The sequence below is a fragment of the Acanthisitta chloris genome, unplaced genomic scaffold, assembly GCF_000695815.1.
Source record: "Acanthisitta chloris isolate BGI_N310 unplaced genomic scaffold, ASM69581v1 scaffold3197, whole genome shotgun sequence".
In the NCBI taxonomy this organism is placed as follows: domain Eukaryota; kingdom Metazoa; phylum Chordata; class Aves; order Passeriformes; family Acanthisittidae; genus Acanthisitta; species Acanthisitta chloris.
Window position 1 is genome coordinate 1,900 of NW_008681902.1, and position 9,860 is coordinate 11,759.

General features: G+C 54.2%; 1 protein-coding gene across 1 annotated transcript in view; it reads left to right on the forward strand.

Moving 5' to 3' along the window:
- Positions 1-527: 527 nt before the first annotated feature.
- The window catches only part of MYBPH (myosin binding protein H), a gene marked incomplete at its 5' end in the record, with an annotated part of 11,812 nt that continues 2,479 nt past the window's right edge, over positions 528-9,860 (forward strand). Inside the window, 6 exons of the mRNA XM_009078266.1 lie at positions 528-616; positions 1,846-2,041; positions 2,630-2,769; positions 3,837-3,996; positions 4,778-4,914; positions 6,023-6,209. Coding sequence (XP_009076514.1) covers positions 528-616; positions 1,846-2,041; positions 2,630-2,769; positions 3,837-3,996; positions 4,778-4,914; positions 6,023-6,209 — 909 coding nt within the window. The remainder of the gene's footprint in view (positions 617-1,845; positions 2,042-2,629; positions 2,770-3,836; positions 3,997-4,777; positions 4,915-6,022; positions 6,210-9,860) is intronic.

Here is a 9,860-nt window from a genome sequence, read left to right on the forward strand (position 1 = left end):
CCCTGCCCTGGGCAGGGACACCTCCCACCAGAGCAGGTTGCTCAAGGATTTGTCCATCCTGGCTTTGAATGCTGCCAGGGTTGAGACAACCACTACCTGTGGTAGGTCTGATGAGCTTTGTCCTTGCTGGAAGTTGAGTTGTGTGAAGAGTCTTGAGGAAAAACATTTCCTAATGGGGAGATGATGTCCTCTGCCTTGCTACCATGTAGGCCATGCTGTAGCTCTTCTGGTTAAGCCCATGTTGTTACCATGTCTATAATGAAAGGGGTGAATGATCCATCAGGATGCTGCTATTGGGGTCGTGACCTGGTGTCTCAAGGGTGGAGAACACTTTGGGGTGCAGGCAATGCACCAAAGGCTGTCATGGTCCTGCAGGAAGGAGTCCCTGTCTGTCCAGGCAATGAGAGGGAAGAGGTGGTTGAGTTTCTGGGTGGGATTTCTTGCTGGCTAAGCAGGAAGATGTGGGGTGGGTCAGCCAGTTGTGGGATGATTTCCTTGGTCTCCTGACATGCCTTTGTGGTCCCCAGAGCTGCCAAAGATCCGCATGCCTCGGCACCTGCGGGAGACCTACGTCAGGCGTGTTGGGGATGCTGTGAACATTATGATCCCTTTTCAGGTAGGTGGATGATGGAATCTAATCCCTCAGGCTTAAACTCTCTCCTGAAGTGATTTTTCTAGCCATCATGACATGCCTGGTGCCAACTGCGGTCTGACTTGTCCCAGTCCCTGTGTCTTATGGGCCAAGGGTGAGAGATGAGGTAGGAACCTCTGTCCCATTCCTACCTAGGTCTAATTTTTCCCCTGCTACATCTTATTGGTGGTGCAGGCAATGGGACAACCCCAAACACACTAGGGCGTGGGCTAGCTACTGCTCCTGTCTCACCCTATGCTCAGTCCAGCTTGTGCTCCTGGCCAGGATCTGGCCACATCTGGGCCCAGGACCCCACAGCACAACACTGTGGGGGGAGAAGGTGCCTTTGAGCAGGGCAGCCCCACGGCTGTGATGGGGGAGCGATGCTGACACTAGTGGGCCAACCTCAAGGTCCTCTCCTCAACTCATCTATGATACTATCTCATCCTGACTGGGACCATGATATCTGGGATCTCCACCTGGGATGGAAAAAGCCAGCTCTGCAACATACTGGCCAAGCAGGGGGAAGTAAGAGGCAGGAAGCTGCCCCTGAGATGAGGGACATGTTCATGCCATGTCGCATAGACATATGGGACCCTGCATGGTCCATTCTCCAGGCATGAATTTTCCCTGGATGCTGAATTCAAACCACTGCTGCTAGGCTTGGACCTAGGCAACAGGAGCACAGCTCAACCCTGGGCAAGTAAAACTGGACTGTTCCATGAGGAATCTGTGGGACCAGGATGTTCACAGAACCAAAGGATGGGGCAAGGCTGGAAGGGACCACATTGGGTTGTCTGGTCCCACCTCCCTGCTCAAGCAGGGCCATCCTAGAGCATATGGCACATGGCACAGAGTTGTGTCCAGATGGTTCTGGAATATCTCCAGTGAGAGAGAATCCATGAACTCTCTGGACAATCCATTCAATGCTTGGTCACTGCATAGTGAAGTTCTTCCTCGTATTCAGGTGGAACTTCCTGTGCATTGGTTTCTGCTGTTACCTCTTGATGTTCCAGCATAATTCCTGGAGCCTGATGGCTTCCCACCAGTGATCTGTGGTAGCTTCTTGCCTAGGCATTGCTGGATGGGAGAGATGCTATCCAAGCCACTGCTGCCTGGACACAGCAGGGTGGCTCTGCCCACCCATCCTTCCAGCAGGACCCACTGGGACCTCGAGTGGCTCCTAACCTGTGTGTGGGGGTGGGTTACTGCAGGGAAAGCCCCAGCCTGAGGTGACCTGGACCAAGGGGGACCAGCCTGTGGACACCAGCCGCATCAACATCCGCAACACGGCGACGGACACCATCTTCTACATCCGCCAGGCACAGCGTGCGGACTCGGGCAAGTACGAGCTCAGCGTGAGGATAGATGGAGCAGAGGACAAGGCCACCCTGGACATCCGAGTGATAGGTGAGGCTGGGGGGAAGGGTCACTCTGGGGCTCAATTCTGCCCTTTTATTGGGGGTAGGTCTTGTTCTGGGTGGGTGGGACAGAGCCAAGAACATGACAAGAGGACCTGAGGTGCCTCTTTGAGTGGGATCAGAGAATCAGAGAATTTTAGGGGTTGGGATGGATCTTAGAGATCATCCAGCTCCAACCCCCTGCCCTGGGCAGGGACACCTCCCACCAGAGCAGGTTGCTCAAGGCTTTAGCCAACCTGGAATGAACATTGCCACAGTTGGGGCATCCACAGCCTCCTTGGGGCATCTACAACTTTCCTTGGGGCATCCACAGCCTCCATGGGCAACCTGTGCCAGTGTCTCCCTACCCTCACAGGAAAAAACTTCTTCCTAATATCTAACCTAAATTTCCCTTCAACTTGAACCCATTACCCCTTGTCCTGTCATAATCTTCTCCAGGGTTATGGAGGTGAATTCTGGTTTCTGCCCCTCATGGCTTTTCATCCCTCATGAGAAGAGATTGAAAGGGAGGTGCAAGGGATGGGCAAGGCACAGAATATGGAAGTTTGATGGCAGCCTATGGGGGTTGTGTTTGCAGAGCCACCAGGTCCCCCCCAGAATCTGAAGCTGGTGGATGTGTGGGGCTTTAATGTGGCCCTGGAGTGGGCACCTCCAGCAGACAATGGCAACTCTGACATCAAGGGCTACAGAGTGCAGAAGTCAGACAAGAAGAGTGGGGTGAGTGTGGCACTACTGGGCCCCTGGGGCTAGGGATGTCCTGGTGGGAGAGGGGGAGCTGCACCCCCTGTCTGCCCACTCAGAGCCATGTGGAGGAGACCTCTAAGATCAAGTCCAACCATTAACTTGTCACTGCTATAACCCCCAAACCCTAAACCAGATCCTCCACTCCAGGGTCCAGACAGCTTTGAAACACCTCCAGGAATGGTGACTGCATCATCTCCCTGGGCAATTCCCTAGTCCAGTGCCATTCCCTCTAGTCCTTTCCCTGCAGCCATGGCAGGAGAGACATCCCCCCCCTCTCTCCAACCCCTGTCAAAAAAAGACGTGAGGTCGTCCCTGAGCCTCTTCTTAAGGCTGAACAAACTAAACTCCCTCAGCCCTTTCTCATGTGTTCTAGACCTTTCATGAGCCTCACTGGAAATGTGTTCTGCACCTTTGATGAGCCTTGTTGGACATGTGTTCTAGATCTCTTATCATATAGTCATAGAATCATCAAGTTTGGAGGAGACCTCTAAGCTCATCAAGTCCAACCATTAACTTGTCACTCCTGGAACCCCTAAACCCTAACCCATATCCTCCAGCACCAGATCCAGACACCTCTTAAACACCTCCAGGGATGGTGACTCCACCACCTCCCTGGGAAATTCCAGTGCCTTAACAATCTAACAGGGAAGAAGTTCTTTCTAACATCTCCTCTGCCTCTGCTTCAGCTCAAGGCCATTCCCTCTTAGTCCTCTCCCTGCAGCCATGGCAGGAGAGACATCCCCCACCTCTCTCCAACCCCTGTCAGGAAGCTGGAGAGAGCCATGAGGTCACCCCTGAGCCTCTTCTCAAGGCTGAACAAACCCAACTCCCTCAGCCCTTCCTCAGGTGCTCTACACCTTTTCTGCCCTCATTGCCTTTCTCTGGACTCTCTCCAGTGCCTCAATGTCCTTTTTGCAGGGAGGGGCCCAAAACCACAGCACTCAGAAAATTGAACCCAGCACTCAGACATATTTTCTCCATCCTTGGCACAGTCTGTCTGTCCTCACTCCTCATTCTTTCACCTCTTTTGCCCCTTGCAGAAGTGGTTCACAGTGCTGGAGCGCTGCACCCGCACCAGCTGCACCATCTCCGACCTCATCATCGGCAACACCTACTCCTTCCGCGTGTACTCGGAGAACGCCTGTGGCATGAGTGACAGTGCAGCTGTGGCCTCGGGGGTGGCACACATTGAGAAGACAAGTGGGGACACAGCCCTAGCTGAGGGGTTTGAGGGGGAGATGGTGGGCAACAGGGGTTCTGTCCCTGGTGGAGCTGGTGGGGCTTCCTCACTGTTGTGGTGATGTTGCTGGGTTGGTCCCCAGGATGAGCCCTGCAGGGATGAGGCTGTGCCTCCCCAAGGTGGTCTCCTGTTCCCTTTCTACACCTCCTTTCTCCTGTGAGGAAGACTTGTGCCGTGGGCAGCCCCCTGGGAGGGATCAAGGCATGGCTGAGAGAAGCAGGAGCTGGGAGGGGTGAGGAACAACCCTGGCTTTGGCCCCACGACTCAGAGCCAGCAGAGACCCCTCAGTGGTCCATCTCAGAGCCAAATCTCCAACCAGCATCCCTCAGCCCTGCTCTCCCTCCATTTCCATCCTGCTCTCTGGTGGCACACCATGAGTTGGGTCTCTGCCACCCTCAGGGTTCATCTCCAGTTCCTCTGGCTGTGCACTGAGTTTTGGGGATGGGGAGGAAGATCCAGAGAGGACCTGAGCTGGGTCTGAGCTGCTGCACATAGCATGTGGCACAGTGTGGGTTTGCAGATTGGCATTTCCCCTGCCCCTTGCAGGGCCTGGGCAGGACCATGGTGTGGTTGGATGAGCAGACAGGGCTAGTATGAGCTGAAGACCATCTTCTTGGGTCAGGAGAGATGACATGTGGCTTGTTGTGTGAGGAATAGAAGTATTTTTGGTTGAATCTCTGAGCCCACATGTTGGTCAGGAGCCTAAGCTCTGCCTCAACTTAGAATTCATTCTTTTCTTAGAAACCACTTACCAACCAGAGAAGATCCCTCAAAGGGACATGATGGAGCCTCCAAAGTTCACCCAACCCCTGACAGACAGAGCCACCACCCGGGGCTACAGCACACACCTCTTCTGCTCCGTCCGAGGCTTCCCCCAGGTCAGTGCTTCCTCATGGACAGCATCATCTCACGTGGGAGCCACCAGTGGGGTTTTTCTGGGTGGCTGGAATTGTTGGAAGATGGTTCCTCCATGGTCTCCACACATAGGCAGCCACCACTGAGTTTTGCTGGGTGGCTGAAGGTGTTGGTCAGTGGTTCTTCCATGGACAGCATCATCTCCAAATGTGGGCAGCCACCAGCAGGTTTTGCTGGGTGGCTGGAGGTGTTGGAAGATGGTTCCATGGGCAGCAGCATCTCACGTGGACAGTCAGCAGTGGGATTTTGCTGGATGGCTGGAATTGCTGGGAGATGGTTCCTCCATGGGCAGCATCATCTCAAATGGTCAGAGACCAGTAGGGTTTTACTGGGTGGCTGGTGGTGTTGGTCAGTGGTTCCTCCATGGACAGCATCATCTCACATGGGCAGCCATCAGTGGGTTTTGCTAGGTGGCTGGACCACTGGAAGTGTTGGGAGATGGTTCCTCCATGGACAGCATCATCCCAAATGGACAGTGACCACTGGGTTTTGCTGCATGGCGGGAGGTATTTGTCAGTGGTTCCTCTCTGGGCAGCATCATCTCCACACATGGGCAGTGACCAGTGGGGTTTCACTGGGTCACTGGAGGTGTTGGGAGATGACTGGGAGAGCTTTAAGGTCCTTCCAACCCAAACCATTCTGTGACTTCCCCATGCTCCCTGCATGGCTGCACTGCTGGCCCTGCCTGCAGGACAGGACTGGCTGGGCCAGCGCTGGTCATGTTGGGTTGGGGCTGGATGAGGTTGAGGCTCATCCAGCCTGGATGAGGTTGAAGCTGCAGCTTCCCTCTGAGTCAAACTGGAGCAAGTTTGGGGGGTTTCTGCATGGAGATGGGAGACTGGTTTTCATTCAAGCCATGCCCTGCTTCCTTCTGTGCTGGGGGAGTGCGTGTGGGGCACTGCCTGGGGCTCAAGAGTGGGAGATTTAGCTCTTCAGACTCCTGACTCTGAATCCCACCATGACCACCAAATCCAGGCAGGACCAAGGCAAAAGCAGAGGGAAGTGGCTGCACTTTGGGATCAGTTAGAGCTCTCATTTCTCTTTAACCACATAAATCCTGGTGCCTTCCAGCCCAAAATCATCTGGTTGAAGAATCAGATGGAGATTCGGGAGGATCCCAAGTACATCGCCATGATCGAGCAGGGCGTGTGCTCCCTGGAGATCCGCAAGCCTGGCCCCTTTGATGGGGGGGTCTACACCTGCAAAGCTGTCAACCCCCTGGGGGAAGCCTCAGTAGACTGCAGACTGGATGTGAAAGGTAAGGCTGGCTGAGAAGAAGGAGGAACAGAACTCCTTGCCTGGTTTTCCTGGTGTCTCGTTTGCAATGGTGTGGTTTATCCTTGCTCTGTGTGGAGCAGAGAATCGTCAGAGAATCATCAGAGAATTTTAGAGGTTGGAATGGACCATGGCAGAGATAGGTGTGTGATAAGGAAGGATGGAGATGGACCATAGCAGAGATGGGTGTGTGAGGAGGGAAAGATATGGATCAGGTGAGAGATGGGTGTGTGAGGAGGGATGGACATGGACCAGGGCAGAGAGATGGATGTGTGAGAGGGATGGAGATGGACCATGGTAGAGATAGGTGTGTGACAAGGAGGGATGGAGATGGACCAGGTGAGAGATGGGTGTGTGAGGAGGGATGGACATGGACCATGGCAGAGATGAATGTGTCAGGAGGGATGCAGATGGACCATGGCAGAGAGATAGGTGTGTGAGAAGGAAGAGGGATGTGCAGTGAGTTGGGAGTATCCATGGGAAGCAAAGAGTGATAATTTCATAGTTTCTTTGTGCATTAAGGAGTTGGAATGGAGCTAGGAGATCATCCAGCCCCAGCCCCCTGCCCTGGACAGGGACACCTCCCACCAGAGCAGGTTGCTCAAGGCTTTAGCCAACCTGGAATGAACACTGCCAGGGTTGGGGCAGCCACAGCCTCCCTGGGCAACCTGTGCCAGTGTCTCACCACCCTCACAGGAAGCAACTTCTTCCTAATGTCTAGCCTAGATTTTCCCTCCTACTTGAAGCCCTATGGAGCTGCAGCTTCAGGCTCCTTGGGTTGATGGTCTTGAAATTTCTTGGCCAAAAAACTGGGGAGAAAAGCAGAACCCACAGAGCCAAAGGAGCAGAGTTGCTGCTGGAGGGACCTGGGACCATCTCTCACTCTTCTCTGCATCAGCACTTGTGTCCTGAGCCACCCCCAAGCCATGTGTGTGTGTGGGGGGTGCTGAACCTCCTCCCCTGCACCTGGGCCCTTCTGATTTATGTCTCGGGATCCTGCCCAGGCTTTCAGCTCACATTTCCCTGCCTCAGCACTGCACCAGAGCAGCCCTTGCATAGAGGTGTCCCACATGGCTCCACTCAGACATCTCCTCTGTGTGCTGGAGTCCCTCCCTTGCATGCAGGAGGAAGCACTGCCTGTTCCTCAAGTGTCTCTGTGTCCTTAGCCACATGGAATTCCTCTTACTTTTTCTCCCATGGGTTCACAGCACACACTTGCCCCAAGAAACACTCTGCCCTACTTCCCACACAGGCAGGGATCCAATCCAGCACAGCTCAGCACCCTCAGGCCCTGCTGAAGCTATGGAGCTGTTGGTATGGCATCATCATGTCTAGAAGTATCTGAAGGGAAGGTGTCAGGAGGATGGAGCCAGGTTTTTCTTGGTGGTACCGAGCAGAAGAGCAGGAGGCAATGGGCAGAAAGTTTTGCACAGGAAGTTCTGCCTGAATATGAGGAAGAAATTCTTTCCTGGGCAGTGACCAAGCACTGGAACATGTTGCCCAGTGAGGCTGTGGATTTGCCTTCCCAGGAGATGTTCAAAAGCCATCTGGGCACAATTCTGACTCATGTGCTCCAGGGGACACTGTTTGAGAGGGAAGTTGGACTAGATGGCCTCTAGTGGTCCCTTCCAACCTCAAGCTTCTGTGATTCTGTGAGTCTGTCATTCTGGGGTTGGTGCTTGGCTGTGTGGAAGTTGTTCCTGGGGCTTCCAGGTGGTGCAGCTGACAATGACCCAGACAACCCAGCCCTGCAGGAGGTCCAGCAGTGCATCCACACAGGGAGCATGGGGAAGTCATGGAATCATGGAATGGTTTGGGTTGGAAGGACCTTAAAGATCATGTCATCCCACCCCCTGCCATGGGCAGGGACACCTTCTAACAGCCCAGGTTGCTCCAAGCCCTGTCCAACCTGGCCTGGAACACTCCCAGGGATGGAACAGCCACAGCTGCTCTGGGAAACCTGTGCCAGTGCCTCAGCACCTCACAGGGAAGAATTTCATCCTAATCTCTAATCTAAAACTACTCTCTGTCAGTTTAAAGCTGTTTCTCCTGTCCTATCATTACACATCCTCGTAAAAAGATCATAGAAGGTTTTATGCTTTCAGTAAAGTTTCTAAAATTGCATAGAATTTAACATCTCTCTAATTCCAGCAACACCCTAGCCTGGCTCCAGGGCAGAGGGGCTCCAGCACTTGGGATATCTCCATTGCCTCCTCTAGACTTGCTCCAGCAAGTTCTTATGTCCTCCTTATTTTGGGGTCCCCCAAGCTGCATGCAGTGCTCCAGGTGGTCTCACCTGAGCAGAGCAGAGAGGGAGAATCCCCCACCTCAACCTGCTGGTCATGCTGCTGGGGATGAGCCCATCTGGCCAGGAGGATGAGGTGGGGACACAAAGCACCTGGGAGTCCCCCGGACTGGGACCTTGGTGGGCAGGTGGGCAGGAGCAGGCAGTGATGGTGCTGTGTGGGATGGCTCAGAGCCTCTGTGTACATAGTGTGTGTAGGTGTGGGTTGGGGTGTGGAAATGAGGAGATTGGTTATGTCCTGACTCACTTTTGGATGGCAAAAGGGGAGTACAACAATGGAAATTCAGTGGTTTTATGTCTCCTGTGCTCTCCTGCAGTGCCCAAGTGAGGACAGATCAGAGGGCAAGACAAAGAGCAAGGTAGGTGTGGGCTGGGACTGAGGGATGGAGGGAGGATCACTTCACAGGGGTTGGAGTGGCTTAAGTGTCCTGGATTAGCCCTTGACACCTGCTGATGTAGTCCAGGCTCAGGTCTTCCTCATCCCAGGGTGGGAGACACACTGCTGGGGTGGGATGATGGGCCTGAGAGACACCTGCCCCTTTGTGAGGTGCAGGGAGGGCTGTAAACACAGCCAGGAGGAGGAAGATGCGGGTGGAGACTGCAGTGCCCAGCAGGTACATGGGCAGCACAGCAGGCAGAGCCCCAAGCTGCAGCCAGAGCTCCTGGAGCACCAGGGGCTGGACAGGAGGGGCAGGTACTGGGGCTGGGGGCGGGTGTAGAGGGGTGGGAAATGGGGCTGTGGGGTGGAAAAGCACAGTTAAAGGGTTGTGCCTGGATTCTGTGGGGCAGGAAAGGGTTGCAGAGCTGGGCTGGGTCTGTCCTGCTTTGAAGCCTTGGCTGGAACATGATTTCCACCTCACCCATGAGCATGGGGCTCTTGGCAATGGAGCCCTCACAGGAAGGACTCAGCTCTCATCCCTTTGGCCCAGGTGGATGCTGCAGCTGCTGTGTGGCACGTGGTGATGCTCCTGGCCATGGGCTCTGCTGTCTGCTGACCTGGCCCCCTGCAGCAGTGCTCTGGGGGGGCTGCACCTCAGCCTGCCATGGCATGGCCCTGTCTGAATGTGTCCTTAGCTGTGACAATAAACCAAACCCATCTGAGGGGCTAAGAAAAACACCCAGACCCTCTGTCCTGCTTGTTTTGGGCTGGCTTGGGTGAGGAGAGGTGGAGGGGAAAGAATTGCCCAGGGATGCTGTGGGTTCATATAACATCCCATCCATTTTGAGTTGATTTTGAGCTTGGAAGGAATGGACCACCTTTAAAACACATACGTGAACATGACTGAATGAGAAGGAACCCAACAAGGGGAAGGAGGATGGAGAACTGTT